The sequence below is a fragment of the Nansenia antarctica genome, assembly GCF_963989245.1.
Source record: "Nansenia antarctica genome assembly, chromosome: 1".
In the NCBI taxonomy this organism is placed as follows: Eukaryota; Metazoa; Chordata; class Actinopteri; order Argentiniformes; family Microstomatidae; genus Nansenia; species Nansenia antarctica.
Genome location: NC_137674.1, coordinates 94,053,886 through 94,081,230, shown reverse-complemented (window position 1 = coordinate 94,081,230; position 27,345 = coordinate 94,053,886). Strand labels below are relative to the sequence as shown.

At 39.7% G+C, this 27,345-nt stretch overlaps 1 protein-coding gene across 1 annotated transcript in view; it reads right to left on the bottom strand.

The window, feature by feature from the left end:
* The window catches only part of negr1 (neuronal growth regulator 1), a gene marked incomplete at both ends in the record, with an annotated part of 150,727 nt that extends 148,274 nt beyond the window's left edge, over nucleotides 1-2,453 (bottom strand). Inside the window, one exon of the mRNA XM_080531060.1 lies at nucleotides 2,281-2,453. Coding sequence (XP_080387186.1) covers nucleotides 2,281-2,453 — 173 coding nt within the window. The remainder of the gene's footprint in view (nucleotides 1-2,280) is intronic.
* Between the last annotated feature and the right edge of the window lie 24,892 nt (nucleotides 2,454-27,345).

The window sequence follows — 27,345 nt, the reverse complement described above, 5'->3', positions numbered from 1 at the left end:
ACAGAGTGGACCTTCCTCTTGGGAGCTATACCATAATCCCGAGGCAGTGACTAATTGCATGCTTCTGGGTTTGTCACCATTTGAGAATTGTCACATTTTCTCCTCGCAATCAGCTTCAGGGCATGGCAGAAATGGTCCTCTGTCCGAGGTCTGAAAAAAGGTCTCCAATCCCATCCATTGTTTGTTCAGGTGTTGTCTTTACAAGCTACATTATGGTTCATGCTTTGATACCTGCCTCTCAAAACAGAAAATACCTGATTTTGAATGGAACAGTCCGTTCTGTGAAAAGCACTTATTGCCGTACAAATATAAACATATCTAGTCATCCCAGTGATAATGATAAACTGCAATTAGATGCAAGGCAGCGAGGCAAGTAGAGCAGCTTAAGAGCTTTCCAATATCCATTAGTTCAACAGCATTGAGCAGAGTGAAATGATGACTGCACACTGGCTGCATCCACACAGAAAACTGCATTTCAAAACAGAAATGTCAAATTGCTATTGTTAATTTACGTCTTAATTTGCTTCAAAAGCCTTGCCCAAAAGGATCTCCAAAATGGCCCCCCTATCCATTTCCAGTCTATCTGAGCTGCACAGAGGCAATGACCCGGTTGTGGAGTGGTGCCCTATCTGGGGGCTACACTTGTTTGTTGAGCTGATTCATACCACAGGGATAATCTCTGGCCCAATGAACCATCAGGATTCACCCACAGCTTCTGCCACTGATCACAGGCAACACAGATTGACACCAGGGAATTAAGACTTCTCTCTAGAGAGAGAGAGAGAGAGAGAGAGAGAGAGAGAGAGAGAGAGAGAGAGAGAGAGAGAGAGAGAGAGAGAGAGACCATCTAAGATGTAAGTCAGTTCAACATGACAGCCGTTGGGCATGCAGAGAATATGGCAAAAATAGTGAGCTCCTCATTGCTGTTACTAAGGTAATTTTGTGATGAGCACTAACTAAGAATACTAGACAACCAGAAGCAATTCTGTGTATTTGTAAATGAAGAAATAAAGACCTACAACACAGACTAAGTTCAACAAAACTTGTACCAAACAAGCTACTTGGTATTCAGGTCGGAACCCAGAGTAATCCCATCCAAAGGTACTTTCATATTCACAATCATAGTGAGATCAGTACCTCATACAGTTGATCTTCCAAAAGATAAATATTCCTATTTTGTATCATCTTAATTCTTTTTGTATTAAGCCACGCCCATGAAGAAACCCAGAACACATAGAACAGGTTCACACAGCATCCAGTGGGCTATATGCTACACTACAGCAACACTAGGAGACTAATGTGGGTTTTCAAATCAATGAAGTTGCACCGAATGATTCTCAATGGTTTTCATTCGACAGATTCCTCTGAAACGGTCAAATTGCCAACTCAAAGTCAATTGACTGAACAACAAAATAACGTCAAATAGTTCATTGCTCCCGACAACGCGTCGCCCGCAGTTATCGGCACTTCAGTCGAGTCAGTAGCCTACCCTGACAGTGTTCTGTGTGACAGTGAGATACAATGTAGGAAATGTATTGTGATATGGATAGTGAAGTTACATTACAACTTCATTGACCCAACTTCATTGACCCTTTCACAAATGAAAACAGCCGATATGTGATGTACGTAAAGCGCGTATTGAGTGTGGTAGGCTGCGTGAGAAATATCCTAAGATTGTTTTTTAGCGGATAAAAGCTCTCGAAATAACTAGGTTACAGCCTATGTACCAGAAAGCCCACGATGATTTTGGAATGCATAAATCATCTTTGATATGAGTCGTGAGGTTTTTATCAAGTAACAAAAGTAAAAGGCAGCACCATCGACGACTTGCATAGTGTAGGCTACAGCCAGGAGAGACTACCCTCCCAGAGACGACCACAGGACCATTCGATGGAGTGGGTAGGATTTCTGAGAAATAAATGTATTGGGAAGGCTTTATTTTCCAGTCCTACTGCATTATTACCATGTGATACTGTATGTTACATGGAAATAATTGGTACTTTCTGATCATAAGCCTACTTGAACCTATTGGTATATCGGAAAATATATCCACTATTGGTATAGTGGAAAAGCGCCAATAGACGCGCATTATGAATGGGTTGTTTTTGTCGCGCGCTTCAGATGACCCAGTTTGGAACGCTGAAATAAACAAATCAAACGATACGATGTTATGTCAAATGTTTGGTGCCGCATCACTTCTTTGCTTGATGGACATTATTCAAACTCTCTCGTCCGCGACAGACAGGAGGAAAGTGAAGTTGTTTCGCTTGTTTTTCCTACCTCAGGAGAGCCGTGTCGCCTTGTCTGCTGACCACACTTTCGATCGAGGCATAGTCCACAGTTTGTTCGGCGGGTAACACGCAGGACGGCAGAAAGCAGCACATACTGAGAATCACAGCGGTAAGCCATTGACCAGAGACGCACGCATCTTGCACCGCCAACATTATGTCCATCACAGCTCTGTATTGTATTTTCCCAAGTCTTCTGCAGGAAAAAAAATAAAACCTTCGACTGTTATTTCCCAATCTTTCCTCGTTATAAATCTCAAGAAATGATGCGCTGTGTAGTTTTCCAGGTTTGTTTTGATGGAGATGGAGACGTAGCCCACTGTGCAGGGGAAGTGTACTCTCCAGTGGCTCGCACACCATCTAGTGAGGAAATGTGATGTAAAATGGGAGCAGACCTAACAGCAGACAACCCCCAGGCTCTCTGATCCTGTTGCCATGCGGCCGTTTCCCGGGCAACCCTGTTCCCTGTGGTTCGTGATGGAGAGCAGTTAAAGCTGGTAGGTATTATTGATACAACACACACCCCAAGAGCAATTAAAGATATCGATGGGAGAATATACTTAACCCTGTCCGGAAATGAACGTTGATTGAATGGTACACGCATGTGACTTGATATTATGATCAGATCACAACTCTATTATGATTAAAGAATAATGTTCTAGATGTGAGGAAAGGTTAGGCCGCCTACCATAATAAAAATGTATTATAGTAGGGACAATAGGTTCTTCAAGATAGACTCTAGAGGGCTATGACGTCATAGCAAAAACGAGCCGGACGCCGTTGCCGGAAACGGAGATGCACAGACAGGATGGAGCGTGTTGTGAACATGGGTCCAAACTTTTTAACGTCTAGAATTCGAATATCTTTGGTTCTCGTCCAGGAAGCTGTTTACTTTAGGCTAGTTTTCAGAGAAATGGAACCAAAAGAAAAAGACACCGAGGGACATGGGGAGTAGGTTAGTCAAGCTAGTAGATGCTGTGGTTCGCTCTTGTTCACTAATGAAAGTCGCTCTGTTTTCACGGGCGTGATGTCATATCCAGACTTCATATAGCCCAGGGGGGTATTCCACGTACATTGATTAGTATATCGGCGATTAAAATAAAAGCCGCGTTCAGGCAACTCGTGATTGGGATTCAAGCCTCAGGTGATCCCTCGAACGAGGATCAGGCTTGTGTCATCAGTGTTCACAGAACACCGGTTGGGAAATCCTCGATATGGGCGCGTGCACGCAGACAAAGAGCCCTGAAGAGTCGAAGTGTCGAAATGAAGATACTACACTCCGCAGCGGTCCTACTTTTTGCGCAGCACTCCTACTTATTGATCTTTATGAAGACAAAAAATAAGATGTAAAATAGTGCAATACTGCCGCAATTAACAAGGCAAGGGAAATGGTTTGGCAAGAAATTGCTGACCGATTAAATGCGTAGGTCATACTAGCGCGAGTTATTGTTATATGTTCATATTTTAATAAAGGAATATTTACTACTGTGGTGATATCAGCAGCAGGCTACATACAGTCATATTGTCACGATGGCATCGTGGTATTGACCGTTGCCATAGTATTTATTCGTCATTTTAAGACGGTGGTTCAAATCCCTCTTCTGACACACTTTTTACTGCATTTCGTTGTCTGAATCTAATCTAAAATCTCATCTAAAAAAGTATGTAGGCTATAAAATAATGGTGCAGGCTAATTTACAAGAACTGACACGATTACAATGGTGTTTGAAGCCTTTCTGAGTAGTAAATGATGTTCTTCTAACTGGACCCTGGATTTGGCATAGATTATTTTTTCTTATGATTACTGTAGATGATTCACTTAGACAGATATATATATTATAGACAGACTGCAGACTGGCAGGGTAGGACTGCAGACTGCAGACTGGCAGGGTAGGACCACGGGTTGCTAACCGACAGAGCACCGCTATTCTGTCTTGAACTGTCCTGGTAATGAAGCATTGCTATTTTTTATTAGATTACTTGTTTGATCGATTGATAGTGTGAAAATTAAGTTGTGAACGAATTGGAAGTGTCCATGCTTTTCTATGATATCCTGCTTATTTTATTATTGATTGTGTATTCTGCTGCAATGCCAATGTCTAATGAACCCGAACCCAATAATTTTACTCTGTGTGTCCGTACATTGATGTAATAAAAGCAATTCTGATTCTGATTCTGATGTCACCCTGTGAAATGTATCTGTAGTGACCGGGCTACACAGTTAGCATTGTGCCTTAATTTTTCTGTAAGGCGGTCAACTTCTCCAGAATTTAGTTAATTGAGTCTTCACTTACAAGCGAGTTCGTTTAATCTCAACGAGACGTCCTTGATATAACTTCTAAGATAAAATAATTCAATCAAATATTAGGCACCACTACTGAACTGTTCTTTAAGAGAATATTTATTCGAGCACATCAGCAAGCAATAATAGTTCATTTCCATGGACAAGGAGGTTTCTCTAGTTTCCCCTCTGCAGGCCATTAATACCAGACAGTCATGTGGTGAAGGTCACAATGTGATAAGCAAGTGTTCTGTGGTTTTGCTACAAAGTTTCACTTCTGGTTGTTGTCCCTCTGTACTGTGTCCCTCTGCGGTCGCACCCCCTGTCTGGGGCTCGTTAATCTCATATGCACACACAGCTATGTTTTTAAGAAACAGGTATGGATATGCACACAGTTATGTTTTTAGGATGTACAGACATTTTTATACAGTTACTTTGGGTGTATTCTACGTGCGTTCTAAAGCACTGATTGGCCAGTTATTTGATCATCAAACCCATTCCCTGGGGTCATGACTAGGTCAGTATGTTCTTACCAGAATAGCTTGTGAAAGCATAACTGTTGGCGATGTGGTCAGGCGCATGTGTTCCCATGACTTGGGATTCGATTAACAAGTTAAAATACAGTATAGAAGAATAGACTTATCATTAATCATTAGTTATGAAAGTATAAAATCAGTACAGGAAAATAGAATATCATAACAGCAGGTGCAAAATGGTTGTTAGCACATAGGCAAAAATAAGTAATTTACAGGCGGTTTGAATCATAATACTTTCTTTTAGTCAGGAGCTTTTCTTCTTCATGTCGCTCAAAAGCAGAACCTCTCTTTTGGCTTTGTGTGACCTTCCCATTTTTTCTCAACTGACCTCAGTCACATATTATTTAAATGAGCACATAGTACATGATTTATCACTTCTAGTTATTTTAATACAAATCCCCAACATTTCCCAGCATCCATTGTGTTCAGACGTAGATAACAAAGTTATGTTATTAAGTTTTACACGTCCTATGCAAGTGTTTGTTCAGTATTGTTAAATTCTTAGTAATCGTTTCTGTTTATGTTGTTTTGGGGAATTACGTATTGAAACCATGGTTGCCATTGCTGTTTGATGACCCTGCAGTATGTAATCTCCATGGTTACAGCTGTGCTAACTCATGTGCATACATACATACATACATACATACATACATACATACATACATACATACATACATACATACATACATACATACATACATACATACATACTCATACAGGGCCCAATGAGCAGCAACTGATATGTGAACTTTTCTGAACTCAACAATGGCCACTGTATTGTTATTGCAATAACAACCAGAACTAAATAAAATATAGCCGCAAGTGGCAATTAAGGGTGCAAGGGTTAACCTGAAATTTGGTACACATCTCTGTTATGGCGCTGTCTCAAAGGACACTAAGGTCCAATCCTATTTCAAATTGTTACCTCTACCCCTCGTTTTGGAGTGCCACTCGCTTTTCGTCCTGCCTCTCGGAACAGAGTTACAAGGGGTAGTGGTTGAAAACCTTCCCCTATGAAATGGGATAACCCTTCAAGACCCTGATACGTCATGAGTAGTATCAAAACAACAATCAACAATAACCGTGTTAGCGTCAATAGTAGCAGCAGAATTCAATCAACAATGGTAAAGTAAAGTAGTAGCGGCATAGTGCAATTCAGCAATAATATAATAAGTAATAGCAGCAGAATGCAAATCAGCATATCAACATTGTTAATGTATCAACATCAATGTAATGGCGAGCGGTGACCTTTTGCACTGGTCATGCTACCTCAATTTTGAATATTCGTCGGCATGACCTAACTCTGTCTGACACGCGTGCGATGCACGCACGCACACACGCACGCACGCACACACACACACACACACACACACACACACAGGCCTCGGCGGACCTAAATCTCTCACACAAACGTAGGCCTAAACTCTGATCACAAACCTACCACAACAAATTGAGGCCACCAAACCCAACCGGAGCAGCTGCTGTACAAAAAAGCAACAAAATCAATCACAACGTCCTACCTTATTTGTAGGCGAAGTCCATCCTACGATCCTTCCTAGTAAATTCCGTGATGACTTTGTCATAACTGACTTTGTCATTCTGTGTGTTGCCAAATGTCTGAAGTTTTACCAGACAAAGTATGTGGGAAGATGCACGGTCCAGACTGTGTGTTCAGTAGAAAAAAGGATACATGGCCAACAAAACAAATTGCTAACCTTTGGGCAGCCAGCTAGCCATGTATGTTTTTCGTATGTGCTAGCTTGAAAGTGATGAACGAAACTCTTTGTTGTGTTTATGATGTCAAGTTCAGGAGTTGGACGTTCTCTTGAAATAATATTCTTTTTTTCCTTAATGTCCTCAGAGAAAACGGCACCGAACGCAAAGATTCTATTGGATTAATATCACTCATATTGACAGTGTGGCGATGACGATGAGGTGAACTGTCAAGTGCCGCTAAAAGTTCAAATGCTAGTAGTGTTGCGCATGCGTGTCTATGGATAAGCTGGTTCACAGACAGCTTTTTTGCCTATCAAAATGATCACGTTCAGTAAACAGGCCTACTACATACTGTACAACTCGGAATCACAGAGCGCATGCGCGAAGTAAGCTGACTTCTTGGCCGCTTTGCCATTAGCAGAATGGGATAGATATGTACAGCAGGGCAGCGGTTTTAAACCAAAACGATCGAACACACTGAGACAAACATTTAAATGCTTTTCTTTATTAAAAGGCTTGGGCATGCGCCGCATTTATAGCTTATTATGACGGCTCGTCTATGATCAACATTACAGAGTAGATTTATTTTGCACAACCATTAGGAGTCAGGTTGTGCAAAAATGCTGTTCAGGTTGCAGTGAGATGTAACAGTGTGCAACATGGTACAGATGGAGCAGTACAGAGTTCAAGTAGGTAGTGATCAAGTAATCACATATCGCATAATATACTGTATATTATTAGTGGAGTGGGGATGGTATGGGGGGGACAGTCCTTTGCCTTATGTCCATGTGTTTCCCTAGGAGCCTGATTTATTGTGGGAAATAGGAAATAGCTATTCCACATTCTCTGGGTTTTCGCCCCCAAGGCGACGGTACCGTTTCCCCGACGGCAGTACAGTTCGAACATTTTCCAATTTGGATGGCTGGTCTCATTATACGCGAAACAAGGTCCCCATGGATTTATTGTTATATATTCTGAAGGGAGGAGGTTAAGTAAATGGACAATGAAAAATAGAAATTTGCATTTTAAAATATCTCCTGATCTCTTAAGGAACCTGAATCTCAACTACGTAAAAGAAAATAGAAGTAGCCTACCTTACCCATGTAGAATCTTTAGCTTTTCTAATAGACTATCACACTGTGATACATTATATCTTTCTTCAAAGTCCACTAGTATGACATTTACAGTACAGTGTTAAACAATATGAGTACTTCCAGTGTGTATTTTGCTGTTAGTATTCAGTAATAAGAGGAGGCCTACAGTGTATTATATTTTCCTCCTCACCAGTTACGGTATTCAGAATTTTTAAAGAGCTCTTCAAATAACTCCCGAAAATATACCTTCCCATGCATGAAAGCTATAATTGCATTGACTCCCTTTTAGTGGCAGTGCACTGTGTAGAGTGGAGAAAGAGTGGCAGGCTTTAATATTCTTTTCATAATAAGCCCAGAAATTATGAACAAGATGAAAGAGATCAGGCGCTGGGCTATCTCAAAGAGAACACTGTTTGAGTAATGAATGTGCCATACCTCTTGTTTTGTGTTGTCATTGGAAACCATCTTAAAGATTGAAGAGTCAAATTAAAATTAAAACCAATGTGTGGTGTTTCGAATATTTTATGAGACAGCAAGAGAATGATATGTCATGGAATTGACTGTTGCAATACATATTCCTTCAAACTGCCACTTAATATGGTACTGTGTATGCCCACTGCCCTAGTTAAAACACAAACTAATATGCAGTATAGTCATTAACACAATCCACAGAACAATGACTATCGCCTTATCCAACAATGGATTGGTGTGAATGTCTGGGACTTTGTACTTTGATTGGATTGTTCTGCATCTGTGGTTTTAAGACGCAATTCAACCCCAAGTGGAGAGGCATTAAAAAACAGCATTCTCACAATACAATACAATTAGATTGTATCCTGTTATTTTGATGATATTCTAATATTATTGTCTTGTGTTGACTCTCTGCAAATAATGATATATTGATGCACTGTAGCTCCAAAATATAGCCCCACTAAGATTCTACATCTGCTTAGCTGAATTAGTGATCGTATGCTCCCCAAGATAATGTCTTCTACTTAGGCTATCTGTAATGGGCTTTACTCAAAGCATGTTCAGAGCAGGAAATGTGGTTTCAATCCTGTCTTTAAAAGCACACATTTACCATAAGCAATACAGGAGATTGAGAGCTATTGTTTACCGCAATGGGTTATTGCATGGTAATTTTTCTGTAATAGATTAGGTCCACCAGAGAGGCTTGCCAATCGATCGATCACAGCAAACATCGGAACGGGGATGCTGAAGTTAAACAAAATGCTACTGTTCCATGTTACAGCCTATAGGTATTGGTGAATACAGAGGTTCTTGATCATTTAAAGGAAAAGTCTACCTCTGAACTAAATTGACTTTTCTTCAACAGTAAGGAGGAGTAAGGATCATTTGATATCTTAAATATTCATGGGCTATTGTTAATTGTCATATCACAAGTTGGAGACACAGACTTAATATGGAATCAGAATATAATGCAAGATTAATCAATGTTCATGAAATTGAGGTCTCCATTTCCTGAACCAGAATTAGACCTAGGCCTAATTCTGGTTTAAGTTAACATGTGTATTTGTTGAATATCTGAAATCTGTTCTGAGTCAACTGGTTGTTTGATTGAGAATGCAGCAATTTTCTGGCAAGTTAGTGAATGGGCAGATGGGCAGATACCCCAAACAGATGTTGTTGGTTAGTTAGCACAACATTAGATAATGCAATTGTTCTGTATAGGATGTTACATGTTTTTCCACTCACAGCTTGTCCTACTTCGTTAAATTCCTCCCTTCCCCTTGGTGAGATTACCCAGGACAAGACAAACAATTGCTGTTTGTTGTAGATTGCCAGGATTAGTGGATTTACCCAAGCCCTCATATAACATCAAGATTCAAGTATGTTGCCAGCTCTGAAATGTACAGCTGAAACTAGTGGTGCCATTCAGGAAGAACTGCAATATCATAGAATCACTTGAAATTCCTCTTAGTGGATTCGATTGTTGACTCCACCACCATGAGGGGGACCAAAGAGACAGTTGTCAAGTTGTCATCCTTGAAACTCAACTTCAGGCAATGGCAATATTTTTAATTTCAAGTTGCACCTCATGAATTGTTAACTGTATCCAAATTCCCAAGACAGAAAAAAGAGAGTTATTTTGTTTATGAAAGTATAGTCTTTAGAAATAAGACAGGTCCGAGTGGGACAAAAAGCTGAATACACTTGAATAGCCTAAATTAATCCGTAGTCAATTCAGTAATAACATGAATTATGAATTAACATTTTGTTCAACAACTGCCTCTTCAAAGAACAAATAGTGCGTATGATTCAGACCATAACCTAATATCATGTGTGTGACATTAGTTGCATAGTATTGTCTTTTTTAGTAGGGCTGTAAGATTAGTAAAAAAAAAATATATATATAGTGTATATAATTTGTGAACAACTGTTCAGTAAGTGGCCTTAAAATCGCATTGTGTGGCCTTAATGATAGAACCTAGATGCTTAAAAACTCTTGTTTCAAAAGAAAATGAAAAGCATCATTCAGTACCATGCTGGGTTTATATCTGACAATTGTACCTTGTAATAAAGTGGAAATTACATTACGTTACTGTATGGTAGTAGACTGTGGAGTGTAAATGAAGTGAAGGGTTTCAGGCGTTAGCTGAAATACATGAGAAGTTAGAAACCTTATCTGAGAAGTAGTCTTAGTAGGATGATGTGGTCATGCAGATGACTTGGGTTAAATGCTTGGTCAGTCAGACAAACAGCAGAGGCCTTGCTCATTCAGCAAGAGGTTACTGTGCAACAATGTAAAACCCATGTTATTCTGTAGTCTCACTGTATACAGAATTATGGTAACACCTCCCAAAAAGTGCTTTGCTTTTCAACTGAATATTGATCTAATGATGAACCATAAACATTTGACTATTTTGTAGGAGAAAACTTAGTCCGGTAATTCTCATTTTGATAACCCTAGAGAGGGTATGACATGTAAGGGTTCCTATATGCCCATAATTGTAATACTAAATTCCCTATTTAAAAAAACATTCTATTATGATACTGTGGTGACCCACTGTACAAAGACATTCCCTAGACACTATGGAGAAGGTTTGGCTCCTTTAAGAGTACCGGTAGTCTAGTCTCCAATGGCTAAAAGTTGAAGACAGGTTGGCTGCTGCACTTCTTTTGTCAACATGGAGCCTTTTACAGTCTAAAACTCCAGCAGATCAGTATAACAAACTAAATAATAACTTTGCTTCACATACCTATGCCACTAGACGAGTAACAGAAGGAAGGTTTTCACTCCCTAAAGCTAATACCAATTTTCTTAGACGCACAGTGGGATACAGAGCCATGAAGTCATGGAACCTACTACCAACAGAAATTATAAACCTGACAAGTAAACGTATGTTCAAAAAGCAGATAAGGAAACACCTGGGTACAGCAAACTTGTGACACTAGATGGTGACGCACCGTAGATGGAAATGTGTAGTCCTCTCTAACATGGTTGTAATTTGTTCTATTTTTATGTAAGATTCAAGTATGTTGCCAGCTCTGAAATGTACAGCTGAAACTAGTGGTGCCATTCAGGAAGAACTGCAATATCATAGAATCACTTGAAATTCCTCTTAGTGGATTCGATTGTTGACTTCACCACCATGAGGGGGACCAAAGGGACAGTTGTCAAGTTGTCATCCTTAAAACTCAACTTCAGGCAATGGCAATATTTTAAATTTCAAGTTGTAATTTGTTCTATTTTTATGTAACTAGAGATTTAAGTGTTTTAGATGCCAAATGTAAAATTGTATAATGTATGATATTTTAATGTTTGATATTTGTAATTTAAAGTATGATTTATATGTTAAATGTTACTTGTAATGTATGTTTTAAATGTGGACTCCAACTAGATATATAAGTGTTTTATATTATGCCAAATGTAAAATTGTATGATGTATGATATATTTTAATGTTTGATATTTGTAATTTAAGCATGTTTTATATGTTAAATATTTGTGATGTATGTTTTAAATGTGGACCCCACTAAAAGTAGCTCATGCCTATGGGTATAGCTAATGTCTATGGGTATAGCTAATGTCTATGGGTATAGCTAATGGCTATGGGTATAGCTAATGGCTATGGGTATAGCTAATGGGGATCCTTCCAATAAATAAACAAATAAATAAGACGAGGGGTTGAGAGTTCAACCCAGGTGCTTTCTGGGTAGTATTTAGAGTTAGCCATTCCGGTTGATACACGAGAGTTTCACGTGACCTTATGCTGTTGCACTGTTATACTATTGCTGCTGTTCTGACATTCAAAGTTGGGAAGTAAAACGTCCGACTCGACAACCTGTCTACCGTCTCCTCGTTTCTACTCACTCCCACAATACTATATTTATTTATTTATGTTTTTGATACAGTTCAACAACTGCCACTTGAGTGGGAAGTAATGCAATACATTTTTCAAATGGTATCCCGCTATCCAACTCCAAATACACATTCATAATGTAGCGAACGTGTCCTTGGTAGTGTAACTCGCCCCATGCGGGCATCGAACCCCGATCTCCCGCATAACCGACGGCCGCGCTAACCACTATACCAAGAGAGTTAACTCCCTTGGAGGAGCTGTTAACGGGGCCTCATACAGGATCGTTACAATAACATAGGTGTAGCGGGCGAAACACATTTTGAATGAACAATTTGAATGAATGAATTTTTTCTGAGTGGGGCAGTCCCACTCATATTTGTACATTTTATTAGACAGATACAGTGAAGGCAGACAGGAAAGTAAGGAGAAGAAGGGAGAGAGGGTATGTCAGCAGGGCATGGGCCAGATTCAAACCCATGCCGACATGTGTGTGCACTGTAGACCATGGTGCTAGACCACTGGACCACCCCAGGCCACTGAACAATAGAGTTTGATATACACCCTGGGCAAGGATCTATTCTTGGCAATTCCTTGCATCCGTGTGGAATTGGACCTACAGCATTCATAAGTCACAACTGTTTTGTACTCCCAGGGAGACTATTCCACACTTCATACACAGATGATAGTTCAGTGAGGAATATTCCTGATTTATAAAAAGGAACAGCTGATCCCCCCCCCCATCCAGTGTGGGGGGCCTGCTATATAATTTCCCTAGGATGCAAAGTCAGGCAAGCGGCATTAAAGGGAGGAAATGGAATGTTCAGTGTGTTTCAAAAAGAGTGGGAAAAAAGATGTGTTCAGATATTATGGATAGCTTTGTAGAGCTGAAGTGTATCTGGGTTTTCTTCAGACTTCTCGTCTTGCTGGGCTGTGAAGCAGCTGTTTGGAGCAGGCTTGTGTCCAGTCGGGCATCTGGCCTGGTGGAACAGTCCATGGTCTGTTAGTATGCTTGACAACTGACAACTCACTGGGCTTTTTTTTTTGCCTCAGAAAAACTAGCCAATAAGTATTATATGGTATACTGTCAGGGATGTATAGGAAGTATATTTCTGCAAGGGGTTGCTGCGTAAAATGTTGTGTGGCTTTGCCCCCCCCCCTTCCTACCCAGATACAATGTTGAATATCACGTTAAATATCATGTTAAACAAACAATTCTGCTGACTTTTGATTGGAGAATAACATAGTGGTTATTACGAGTGGAAAAACATGAAATTATCGGGTCTCAGATAAATGACACAAGGCCTACAGCTGACTTACCAGAGTGCACCCATCTGGACCTGATAAACAGCTCTGATCACGAGAGCGTGGCATATTTGTCAGAATATCAATGCCAACTCATCCAAATCTGTGATACAGTCTAGCAGGAGCCTATGTCACCAGCACATAAAGTGAACGCATATAGTGAGTGAGCAATGTCATGGAGATGGATTAAGGTAAACACCTCACATTTTGGCTATTTGTCCTGAATCCGATAATGACAGATATCACCCCCCCCCCCCCCCCCTTCTTCATGTACCCTATCACCTGTTAAACAAGTTTTGATAACTTTTGACAGAATAACATTGTGGTTAGTGTGTGTGAAAAGCGTAGAATCCAACAGCAGACACAATTTTACCAGTACACTAGATGACGCACATACACTTCCACATACTGTCACACACACCATCACAAGGACTCGAGATCTGTATGTACTGTATATATTTATTAGTGCTGTCAAACGATAAACATTTTTAATCAAGTTAATCTCAGTAATATTCTGTGATTAAGTGATTACGGGGAAGCTGGCTGTGTCTCAGAACACTCTCTGTCTTTTGAACCTAGCTCAGGGCTAGCTAGTTAGCTCTCTATTCATCACTCATTCACCAACTCCTAATACCGTTAGTTCGGTGCCTCCATTATTGAAACTAGTGAAAAATATAGGATATTCCTGGTCCAAATAAACATGGGTCAATCCTATTAACCGGTGCCTTTTAATGTCCCCAGGAAAGCCTACTTCATATTTGATTTAAAATGTTTATCCTAAAAGGCTTCAATTATAGGTTTAGGTCTTCTTTATCATACAAATAATAAAAAAGGGTCTTAAAGGTATTCTTTTGTGTTTTAAACACTTTGCATTTGGCACACGTTTTTGCTGTGGCCCCAGCACAAATGATAAACGTTTACAATAAATATTAATCATTAACCGGTTAACCGGCACTGGTTAACAAGATTGACCCACATATGAAGCCTTCATTCAACCATACTATACTATAAGGAAAAAAGGGGTGTCCATTTGATCGCAGAAAGGATGTTCATTCATCTGTGACATAAAGGACAGAACACTTGTAAAGTGGTGGTGATTAGCGTCTAAACAGGACGTGGTCAGGAATGTAACCAACGACTGTCGTCATTATTACAATCCAGTATACAAATCAGTCTATCTTGAGACCCCTCTACAGGCGTTTGCCACGCATGTCAGTAGAATTTATGATTCATGGTAATATGAACTTGTGAATTCATTTGCTTAAAAAATTATAATAAATAAAATAAAATAATTGGTTTCCAAATGAATCACGAGTGCTAACACGTTAACATTGACAGCCCGAATATACTGTATATACGGTGGCTATAGAAAGTCAACACACCCCTGCACTTTTTCCACAATTTGTTGTGTTATAGACTCAATTTAAAATGTAGAACAAGTTTTTAGAAATGTCTGCAAATGTATTATAATTGAAACACAGAAATACCTCATGTGCATAAGTCTTCACACCCGTTTCTATGACACTCTTACAATGAGCTAAAAAGCCAAAATGTCATCAACAAATCACTCAATAAGTTTAATTGAGTTCATCTTAATGCAAGGATAATAGTTCATGTAATAAATTACAAACACACACAAACATTTCTAAAAATGTGTTTTCACTTTGTCATTATGGGGTGTTGTGTGTGGATTGATGCAATTAATTTAATACATTTTAAATGTATATATTTTTTTTTTAAACCAATGATCAATTATATATTTTGTTGTTGTTGTTGTTGTTGTTGTTGTTTTAAAACAACGTGCCTGTATACTGTATGTATCATTATCACAGTGTATATTATAGCTAGCATGTGTGTGCTCAGATATCTTTCAGAACTGAGAACTGTAGAATGTGTAGAATTCATCTCCGAGGCCACACGTTTTTAATCACGATCTTGAACATGATGATAACATAACATACACTAAACAAATAGCATGTTCTTCAATTGCATTCTAAAGTGATGCTCCATGGAAGAGTAAATGTGAAAACCTGCCTTTACTGTGCCCAAGGTTTCATCCTTTTCATGTTCAGCTCAAACACCAGCCACAGGCAAAGCAGCAGTTCCTGTTTATGCCCTTTGATTTTGTGAGATGGCACAATAGCAAAGCCCTGTTGGTTCACCACAAGTTGTTACCTCCAGACTCAAGAACATGCTTGAAAAAAAAAGAAAAAGAAAATAAAAGATGAGACATGGTGAACTTGTTTCTCTCTAGAGAGAGACCCTTGTAAGTCGACTTCCTTACTTTTGAAAGGTATGGTACTTAAGATGATGCCTGTGTAGAGAGCAGGTGTTAGCTGTGATCTTAGTTACTCTCATTTCTTAGAATGGCACAGTACAGAGACAGATGCGGTGCATGATCCATGCAGCAGCCAGTCATTAGGACCTTTCAGACAGCATTTCCCACCAGCTCAACACTGTGACATCCCCAAGCAATAGGTTATCATCTCAGTGAAAAGAATAATGTCAGAGCAATTTCATCCATATGCATTTCATTGCAACCATGGTGTGAAGAATCTGCTTGCATGTGCTGCTTGGATCAGAAACAAAGTAAGTAATGTGTTTAGTGTCGTTTGTTCTTATTGAGACACACATGCAGCGTTGTGTTCCTCTAAAAAGTGATCACTGCCATGAATATTTTGAAGGAGTGATGGAGTGAGCAGCACATTAATAAAACCCACACAGGAAATACCATTACCCCCCACCCTGACTGAGCCTCATCTACTGTCCATCCTATAAGGTTAGGGTTAGGGGGCGGGGCTTCTCAAAGTCCGGACCAAGGCCGAACGGCATCTCAATGCGGACCCAGCCCATACCTTGTGTTATGTATACATACAATACATTATTAAGTGTAACATTTTCTCTAGTACACCATTTCTACAACTAGTGTACATGTAGTTGTATAAATATGTCTGAGTCAGAAATAAATATAGACTAACTGTCTGAGCCGTGTCTATGTCACTAATCGGATATGTGTATGTCAACGTAAATCGCTTATTCCAAAGCGCTTTACAATGGCCTCTCATTCACCCATTCACACGCACATTCACACACCAATGGCGGCAAGCTAATGTAGGTAAACAACTAATATTTTACATGTATGCACTCTAACTTGCATGTTTACAGACACCCCCCATTAAATTGCAAGCATTTCTATTTGAGTATAAAAGGCACGAGATCACCTGCGGTTAGCTGTGGGCTCGCACTGCGTTCAGTTGGCAGTTAATACCTGAAATCTGGACATCCACTGAGGACCACTATTGTGTTACATTTGTTCTTTCAGGTGGGTAAAATGTCACATACGTTTTCATACAGTTTGTCAATATGTTTTCTATTAAGTCTTCCGTTATGGATTGTAGCATATCGAGGGCCGAAGAACATAACCTCCTATCTGAAAATTTTACTTTTTTGGGAAAACACAAAAAACGGTGTTTTCTTGTAGAATGCTATTTTTTAAGGATACCCCTATACAATTGTATGAATTGTATAGGGGTATCCTTAAAAAATAACTGTGTTGTTTTCTTGTAGAATGCTATTTTTTTTAAAAAAAATAGCATTCTACAAGAAAAGAAAAAAAAGTAAATTTTTCAGATAGGAGGTTATGTTCTTCGGCCCTCGATATGTAGTTTGTAGTTTGTTAGCGGTATTTGCGCTATTATTCTTTACCTGGCTTTGGTCAAATAGCTCAAAAAGTCCAAAAGACCAAAATGACTATGAATGGGCATGCTACAACTAGAGAGCATCAGTAACTGGCAGAAAAAATGACCATGATTAGACCATAGGTGGCGCTATAATAACCAAAAGTTAATAATTAACTTCAGAATGCTGGCATTTCCACCCCGTTGGATGAACATTTATGAAACTTGGTACATACGTGTCTTTCCTCATGGGGAACATATTTGCCTCAAGAACCCATAAGGTCCAGCCATTATGGATTTTTCTCAACTGATTTTTCTCAACTGTAAGTCAGATTGGTCCGAAATTGTATATGAACATGCGTGGTTCACGTCTCTCTATAGGGTGTTAAAGGATAAGAGATCCATTTAAAGGTATCGGAGAAAATGATATGAAAATGTAAAAAAAATCAAATGCTCTGAGAATTTGCCCTGCTACAAAGTCAAAAAAGTCAAAAGTCACTTTATTGTCCCATCACTGGGAAATTTGTATTGGGCTTACACCCCACAGCAGCCAACAAAGAGCAACAGACAATACAGAATGTTAACACACAAACAGAAGGCGGACCTGATTAAGACAAGAGTGGAAATAAAACGATAAGCAAGATATGTTCACATTCATCTGGTGCAGTTTAAAAGTTTAACAGAAACGGGAATAAAATAATTTTTAAATCTATTTAATCTAGAGCGGGGGACTCTGAACCTCCTCCCAGAGGGCAGCAGTTCATACTCTGCATGTAGGACATCGGAGGGATTCATGAGAATTCTATTAGCCTGTCTGAGAGTAGCCTGTTCAAAAATAGACTGCAGGGATGAGTGGTCTTTCACCCCTATGATCTTTCATGCAGTCTGTATCAGTCGGACCAGTTTGGACCTTAGTTGTACAGATAGGTTACCAAACCAAGATGTAATGCCGTATCTGATGAGACTCTCTAAGACAGACTGGTAGAAGAGTAGCATACATTTTTGGTCAACACCATGAACTCTAAGGCGGCGTAGGAAGTGTAGTCGTTGTTGTAATCTGCTACAAAGGCTGTCTACATGAGTGCTCCAGGTGAGTGAGTTGTCAATGAAAACCCCAAGATACTTGTAAGAGGCGACCTGCGAGATGGATTGTTTGTGGATGACCACAGGCCTGTGGTCCCCAACACCTCTGGGGTCGAACACCATCTCCTCAGTCTTCTTAACATTTAAAACCAGGCAGTTAACATCACACCATTTAACAAACCTCTGGATTTCAGAATAATAGTCAATTAGGTCACTGTCCTTTTTAATTAAAGCAAGGATGGCAGTGTCATCCGAAAATGTTATGATGCGATTGCTAGGGTAGGTGCTTCTGCACTCGTTTGTGTATAAAGTAAAGAGCACAGGGGAACTGACTACACCCTGTGGAGCACCAGTGCTTATGGTTCTGGGTTCCGAAAGAGTGCCATTAACACTGACCCGCTGTGTGCGGTTAGTTAAAAAGAAGTGATACCATTTTATAATGAGGGGGTGGACATTAAGCCCATTTAACTTTTAAAAGGTGCGGCTGTATCGTGTTAAAAGCAGAACTGAAATCAACAAATAGGAGTCGGACATAGGAGGTAGGGTCCTCTAAGTGGTTAGATATGAAGTGCACCATGGCTGAGGTTGCATCATCTGTACCTGTATTACATCTATCAGCAAACTGAAAAGGATCCAGAGAGCAACTGACTGCATTTTTCACTTTACATATAATGAATTTTTCAAAACATTTCATTACAACAGAAGTCAAAGCGACTGGTCGCAGGTCATTATTTTCCTTGCAGCTAGCCTTCTTAGGAACAGGAATAATGATAGCGTCTTTCCAGATGGACGGAACAGTGTGAGAGTCCAGAGACTTTTGGAAGATAGGACACCAGGCCTCAGCCAGCTCCTCACTGCAGGACTTTAGCATGAGCCCAGAGATGCCATCCGGTCCAGAGGCCTTCCTAGGGCGGGTGTTAGAGAACAGTCTCTGTACCTCGCGCTGCTCAATGGTGATACTTGCTTCCAACCCAGGCAGCGCCTGAAGAGCCACTGTTTGCTCCATCGAGAAGTCGGCAGTCTCAAACCTGGCATAAAAATGATTAAGTTCATTGGCTTTTTCACCCTCGTTTAGGACACTAAGGCACCTTTTAGCTGGGGCCATGTTAGTCATATATTTCATGGAGTCCCATAGTTTTTTTGTGTTCATAGAAGAGCAGTGGGATTCAAATGTCTCTTTCTGTTTCCTCTTGGCCCCCCTTAATTTGTGATTCAGTTCTTTTTGGATGTTCCTCATGGCCAAAAGATCCTTATTCCTGAATGCAATTCTCTTCTGAACTATGCACTTTTTGATTTCCTTCGTGATATGGGATTTGTTGTTAGGGTACACAGTTATAGATTTCAGGGGTAACACGTTATCTCTGCAAAACTTTATATCATCTGTAATAGTGTCAGTAGCCTCTTCAAGGTCCAGACCGTGAAAGAGGTCCCAGTTGGTACAGGAAAAGCAGCCTTTTAGGGTTTCAATGCCATCATCATTCCAGACATTAACTGTTTTAACTTGAGGTTTGCTACTTTTAAGCAGAGGTTTATACGTGGGAATTAGCTGGACAACATTGTATCGCGCTGGCTGCTTTAGCAGCATTACCACTCGGTGGAATGTAAACTGTACATAGTACAATATTCCCGAACTCTCGAGGAAGATAAAAGGGCCTGAGGCTTAAACATACCAGCTCAATGTCAGGGTTGCAGACAGACTCTCTTGTAGTGAATTGGGAGCACCACTTCTGGTTGATGAAGACGTCAATATTTGACGGCAGTCGATTTATGGCAGTCGACGGGCTGATAGAGGGCACTACAATGTGTTACTTTGTCGAAGCATCTGAAGATATCTAAAAAAACAAGGACATTACAGATGTTTGCGATTTTTGACATTTTCGACATGTCTGTGATGTAATGACGCTTCATTTGGCGTGGGCACAGCACAGCTCTTTGTTGTAAAGAGCACAGATTTCTGTCCGCAGCTGTTCAAGGCAAGTTGATGTTATCAAACTATCGTTTTATGATAAAGCGTAGTCTTCTTAGCTGTGAGCTCTTTCATTAGCGGTGGTCGATTAAACGCCTCCAATGCATCTTCGGAAAAGTGGCGAGAACAAAGACGTGCATCTTTATGCAGTTGGGTTCGTCCACATGCACCTTCCCACTGCTTTCTCCTCTTCCGCTCATCCACTAACCTTGTCTTTGCCTCTATGCTGTATATTGATTCCATTCAACTTAACATCAACTTCACAAATAGCCTACACAGACAACTTTACTCATATCACTTAACATACTCTATAAATATATTGAAAACATACAGTATACCTCCCGAAAACATATACCTCCCATGTTTGATGCATCTTGGCACTACAATGTTACAATGTTGAAACATTTCCAGATATCAAAAAAAACAGGCCTTTGAAATGTTACCATTTTGGCTAAAAGCTAAGGTTAATGCTAATATAGCACTTTAAAACTCATCTTCTCATGACCGCTTTACCTGATTCAGTCAGATGTGGGTGGCATACTATGCTAGGCTTGCAGAATATAGTGTAAGCACATTATAAGTAGTGAAATGCTTGACATAAACTATACAACATGGTCATTAACTAGGGAAGGTTAATCCACAATGCATTCTCGTATTTACGCTTAGTGTATATTATCATCATAGCATTGTAGCCTATGTATATCAGGCCATAATTAGGTGACTGGTACCTTACAGGTCTGTGGTCCTTGGGTACTTATAGCTTACTATATCATGAGTTCAACTTGGCCCATATTAGGTGAGTGGTCTACCCCCCTGTCTGTAGTTCTGACCCAATCTGTCAATCTACAACCTGTCTGTAGGTCTACCCAGTGTCTGTCAATCTCACCCCATTTATGGTTATGGGGGCATATCTGTAGGAACACGCCCCATTGCCGCTTCTGCTGCAATGCCAATGTCGAATGAACCTGAACACAAGAGTACTCTGTGTACCTGTACATTGTGGTAATGTGGTAAAAAAAAAAAAAAAAAATGTATTTCAGTTTCAGCAACTTGTACAATCATGTCATGTTTTGTCAATATTTTTTTTCCCATTATTTTAGCTGTACATATGGTCAATGAATGTGGTTCACAGCAAGACACACAAAGCAAAAATTAACGATCAACAAAAATATTGAGAGACATAGTGACTGAAATAAAAGTAAAGATTTTGAAAGGAAAGAAAAAGGGTAGGGGGGAATAGGGTCAGATGGGTGGGTTGTGTATGTGTGTGTGTGAATGCAATGCAGGCGTATATCTATGTGTAGTGATATTAGGTGAGTCTGGGATACAGAGATATATGAATCAAGTCATGAGGGACACATGTATCCCATCGATAGATCCATTCACTAAAATGAATCTTCCCTCAATGTCCTTGTGGACCGCAGTTGGTATAAAGTTAACCTGCCTATGTATCAATATAGCCACTCCTCTCTTTCTACCTGATTGATGTGATGAGTAGAACACTCTGTCTGCCCAGGATTTCTTTAGTTTCTCGTGTTCCATATCCGACAGGTGGGTCTCCTGTAGGAATGCTATCTGGCAGTTCACTCTTTTTAGCTGATTAAGGATTGTCTTTCTTTTTATAGGATTGTGAAGGCCTTTGATGTTGTAGCTTATCGGTCGTATTTTTCAGGTTTTCTGCTCGAAATCACATGCCCACAGTGAATATAGAATATCTCCACAATCACAAGGGCCTTCATGATGATCTTGGTATCAAATGAAAGCTAACACCTGTGGGGTGACTGTAGAAGAATCAAAATATATGTTACTGTGTCAGAGTAAATAGAGCTAGAACATTGTGAAAAATCTCAAATTCACAACAGCTTTTAGAGTGAATATCAGCTTGGAAACCTGACTGAATAAGCCCAAATCATCTAGGAATCAGTACTCCAGGGTCTGATGAGTACTTGTGCCAAATTAGATGCTAGTGATGTGAACCAGTGCAATTTTGTACCTGTTTTAGTACAGGTATGTTTAGGCGGACAACCAAATTGTGCCATTTGGAGACATTTTGTCACCATCAGTGTATCAGACTTTCTCATGTATCAAGACTGTAAAATGTATTATATTTCATTGACATATCACTATAGGTATACATTGCATCCAAATCCAACTGTTTAGACTCTGTTTGCATCCAGCAGGGGTCTCCTGCGCGGTTTTCTGCTCGCCCCTCTTGCGCACCCGCCTCGTTACGCCTCGTTACTCTGGTTACGCAGTGAATTTTATCCCGAACCCATTGGTCAAAATGTCATGATTGAACACTCATTTGAAGCGTCAGAGCCAATAAAATCGAGCAGAGGCGGAAATAATTACTTTCGAGCACCAATGATATGGAAATTCGGGGGTTGAAACCAAGCATGCCTGGTTTTCCTATGTGACGTGGCTGTAAACAAGGGCATTATGAACATTATTGATAAAGGTAAGCTCTTTATATCTGTTATATTAAACATAGATCCAACCTTTCCCCCAAATATGGGGGAGAAAGTAAAAAAAGTTGGTTTATTATGACATTTTTAAGGATTCCACGGGAGCTCTGAAAAGTATGTCTCACTCCATAATAAAAGCAATTCTGATTATTATTATTATTATTATTATTTTTATTACACAATCAAACAAAAAAACAGCCAGCACAGAAATGGACTTGTATGTATGTTGACTGTCTTAAACTCTATTGCGTGTTGCTTAAAAGTTATAAGTGAGCTGAATAAATGTTATTTTGTTATCATCAATCATTCCGGACTTCTGGCCTTGAATAAAAATCAAATGCAGACCTTTGAGTAAATAGTTTGAGAACCCCTGGGTTAGGGTAACATCAATGAGGCCTGAAAATCTCAAATCCTGTGCAGAAAGCAGGTACATGCTTGCAGGGGTTTCGGGAAAAGGGTTAGTCACTGCAACATTAGAATGCAATAGAATGAAGATGGCATACTGTACCCGCCTTATAATGTGGTCCAGAGATGACTGAGGTACTGTATGGACACCAGTTAGGTCACACAGCAAGAAGCGATCAAAACGACAGTAAGCTGTTTTTCACACATTCTTTGCTGTTTTAATTGTAGTTTGTTCTTTTTTGCTGCAATAGTGTTGTCTGTCAACACTTGATGACGGATAATTGTCGGTTAGCAAAATCCCTGATTGTACGTACACTATATGAACAAAAGTATTGGGACACCAGAACATCACACCCATATGTGCTTGTTGAACATTCCAAAACCATGGGCACTAATATGGAGTTGGTCCTACCTTTGCTGCTACAACAGCTTCCTCTCTTCTGGGAAGACTTTCTACTAGATTTTAGAATATGGTTGCGGGGGTTTGCTTCCATTCAGCCACAAGAGCATTAATGAGGTCGGGCACTGATGTTGGGCGAGAAGGACTGGCTAGCAGTCGGCGTTCCAATTCATACCAAAGGTGTTCAATGGGGTTGGGGTCAGAGCTCGGTGTGCAGGCCAGTTCTCCCAGACCAAACACCGCAAACCATGTCATTATGGACCTCACTTTGTGTATGGAGGCATTGTCATGCTGAAACTGGAATGGAATGAAACTGATGCCACAAAGTTGGAAGCATACAATTCTCTAGAATCGCATTGTATGCTGTAGCATTAAGATTTCCCTTCACTGGAACTAAGGGGCCTAGCCCAAACCATGAAAGCAGCCCCAGACAATAATTGTGTCCACATACTTTTGTCCATATAGTGTATGTAGGTTGATTTTATTTTCTATATGCACATTTTGATTATGTTATGGATATGCATTCCTCACTTATTTTCACATTACTTAAGCCATGTTCCATCTATCACTACTGTTATAGGCACTGCATACCCTGGAATGTTTTACTCAGATGGATTTAACACAACACACCAAGTTTACCTTGCTAGAAACTCTGTCATTACCTGAGAGTTTCATTACTTTGAAAGCAACATTAATATTTACTGAAGGGGAAGAGTAATTAGTTTAGTTTTAAATTGATGATTTCAACCGATAATTAATCTTAACATCCAAAAGTGACCTTTTAAGATATTCCAAGCAGTGACAAATAGGGTCATTAAAGATAACCTTATCTTAAACACTGGATGCTGATTTCGAAGGGCATATCTCTGGTGGCTGAAGGTGAAAATATTGACTACATGCAAGTGTTGCATCAAAAGACTTGAACTCATGCTAATGACGGCCATGAGTTACCCCAAACCAACAGGGGCATTTCATGATTTCACAAAAGATGAGTAGCATGTGCAAGTCTAAATTAGATTGTTATAATTGTTATTCAAACTAAATGACCGCTCCTTCAAAGTTGCCATCTCACACCAAATCAGAGCAGAAATAATGTTTTCTTCTAACACAGCGGGATTCATGGCTGGCTACAAATACCCTAGTTTATTTATTCAGCAATTTAGTTGACAGGGACATTGCACTTAATACTCAATATCTCAGTTTACACATCAGTGTAAATGTGTTGGAGTTAGTGAGAAAGTGAATTCACATCCGAAGACCAGGGCAGATTTAAAAGCATGACATCATACTCATACTGTATACGCAAGATATACAGACTATACCCTGGGCCACGTAAATCTAGATCAGAATGATCAGGATACTTCTGTCAGATTTTTTAAGTAGTATAGGGGAAATCAGAAAATAAAATAATCTGGATCATTCTGATCAGAATTAAACCTTTTGAAATACTTGGCCCTGGATATGGACCGTGAAAAGGAATCAAAATAATGTGCATGATAGGACTGTTGATTTATTTCATAATTGCGCAACAGTACCTTTTGTAGATTAAATTAAACTATTTTGAATGAGGCGGAGCGAAAATTATCTGTTAAGAGAAGGACCGTATGTTTCTGTGAAAATCACCATCACCAAGGAAGGTGTGACCTTCCCTCGGAAGACAGCAGCCTTAATGTTACATCTCATTGAGAGTTTCCTTTCAGAGCAGCTCAGGGTCCCTGCAGACAGCTGTCATGGAAAAACTGGAATCTTCATAGCAGGGTTTAATCTGTGTGACCTTCTGCCACTGGGAAATAGATTACCTACTGCTCCTCCAGAGCCTCTCCTAACTGCGTTCATTGCGTTATGCATGCAAAGGAGAGAGCCAGCATTAGGCTAGTTCTCATTAGTTACTTGATTCAACATTCTTGGAATATCACAGCCAGATAGGCATAACCAGAGTGTTATATTAGAAGAGTGGTGCCAATGAGCTTCAAATAGTTCCATTAGCTTCATGGGTAAACTTCCTGTTTTACCCAATATAGATTTTTTATTGGACTAACAAACAATTGCCTGGCAGCATGCTCTATTTGTATAAAGTAAAGGAACTATTCAGTTTTGGCCAATAGAAAATGTACCCATTCATTGGTGCCACACCTTATAGAACACTCTGGGCATATACAGCACACAAACAAGTTATAGTCTCTGTTCCAGAGGGCAACTGATTTTAAGACTTTTTCAACGAATAAAATACTAGCACATTGATTCCCAGTAGTGTGATTATTTGAAATATATATACAGTATATACTGTATATGATAAATAAATAAAAATATGTAAATAGATTAATGAATAAAACCTTTAAAAATGAGTCTGCTTTCAAATCTCTTATGTCATTTGAAATATTAAACCAGCTGTCCTACATGCAACGTTACAGGAGTACCTGCTCTCTGCTCATTAACAACATTGGGGGGACGAGGACAGATCATACCGTGTGACTAAGTAGTGCAGGAAATGACATCTAACATCTAACTAGCGTTACTGGCTGAATCAACCCATGGGAGAGCTGCGGAAGCGTGTTATTCGGCCCTGCGTTGGCTAGATTGGAAGATTCAGCAGGAAATAATGAGAAGTGATCGGCCAAAGCTTTGGAGATAAAAGGCCTGGAGGCATCATGAACGCTCTAAAAATGGGGGGCCAGTCTCCAAATTGGATGAGCCCTACTTCCCCGGTTTATGCCAAGCATATAAAATCCAATTTATCTAGCTGCTACCATCCCCATGTGTACTTTATTGCATGGCTGACCCTCACTTGGAGAAAGACAAACAGAGCTACAGTATGTCACTAACCCCCTGCATTTGAATACTATAGGGCGAGACGAGCCATCATGGATTTATTTTGCTAGTAAAAGGATAACTCGTATTTTATACCTCAGTGTTTTACCCCTCATGCTGAGGTGATATAATTGAGCTTTTCTTGGCTTGTAGAACAAAACATTTATTCACAACTATAGGGACGGGAATCGAAAACCGGTTCCACTTTTACCGGTAACCGGTAACCATTGTTTTTGATGCATCGGAACCGTATGCCTGCGAGGTTATCGATTATGTTATCAATGCCGGCATGTTTTGCATATGCGCTGACAGTTGCGCGTTGCAAAAACTCAGAAACATGCAGCAAGGAGTCATGGTGGAGTCTAGGAAGAAATGGTCGAAAGCGTGGCTTCATGTCACAAAGTAAAATGACAACATTGCAACATGCGCAACTGGGGTGCTCTCTGGTCGTTCGGAAATTCAGAGCACTGTGCTCTGGGAGCACTATCTTGTTAATTTATCAAACCACAGATGTAACGCTTTGCACAAACTGACTGTTAAAGCTAGCTATCAGCTTATGAAAAAACAATTACAAAGCTACTCATTGTTGTGTGTTGCATGCTATAGCTACCGCAGCAAGTAATTTCAGTACATTTGATTATGTCTGCCCATGTCGTAAGTTTTGTTCCAGTTTTGTTCTCGGTTTACAAACATTGTCAGGTTTTCACTGGTCAAAGTGTAGCTGTGTTTTCTGAACGACAATAACCGGCACGGTCTGACAATAAGACGTTTTCGCAACTTCAAAATAAAAGCACACGGTAATAGATCACTGTGATGGCATAATAATATTTTATAATATCCTTCATGAATTCAGGAAATATTATGTATTTATTTTCCATTCTTTTATTATATATTTTTAAAATGTATGTTCAAATGTTATGTTTAGATATTATACACTATGTTCAGAGACTCGAGATAATAAAACAGCTGCGTTGATGCTGAAAACCTGTGTAGGCCGACTT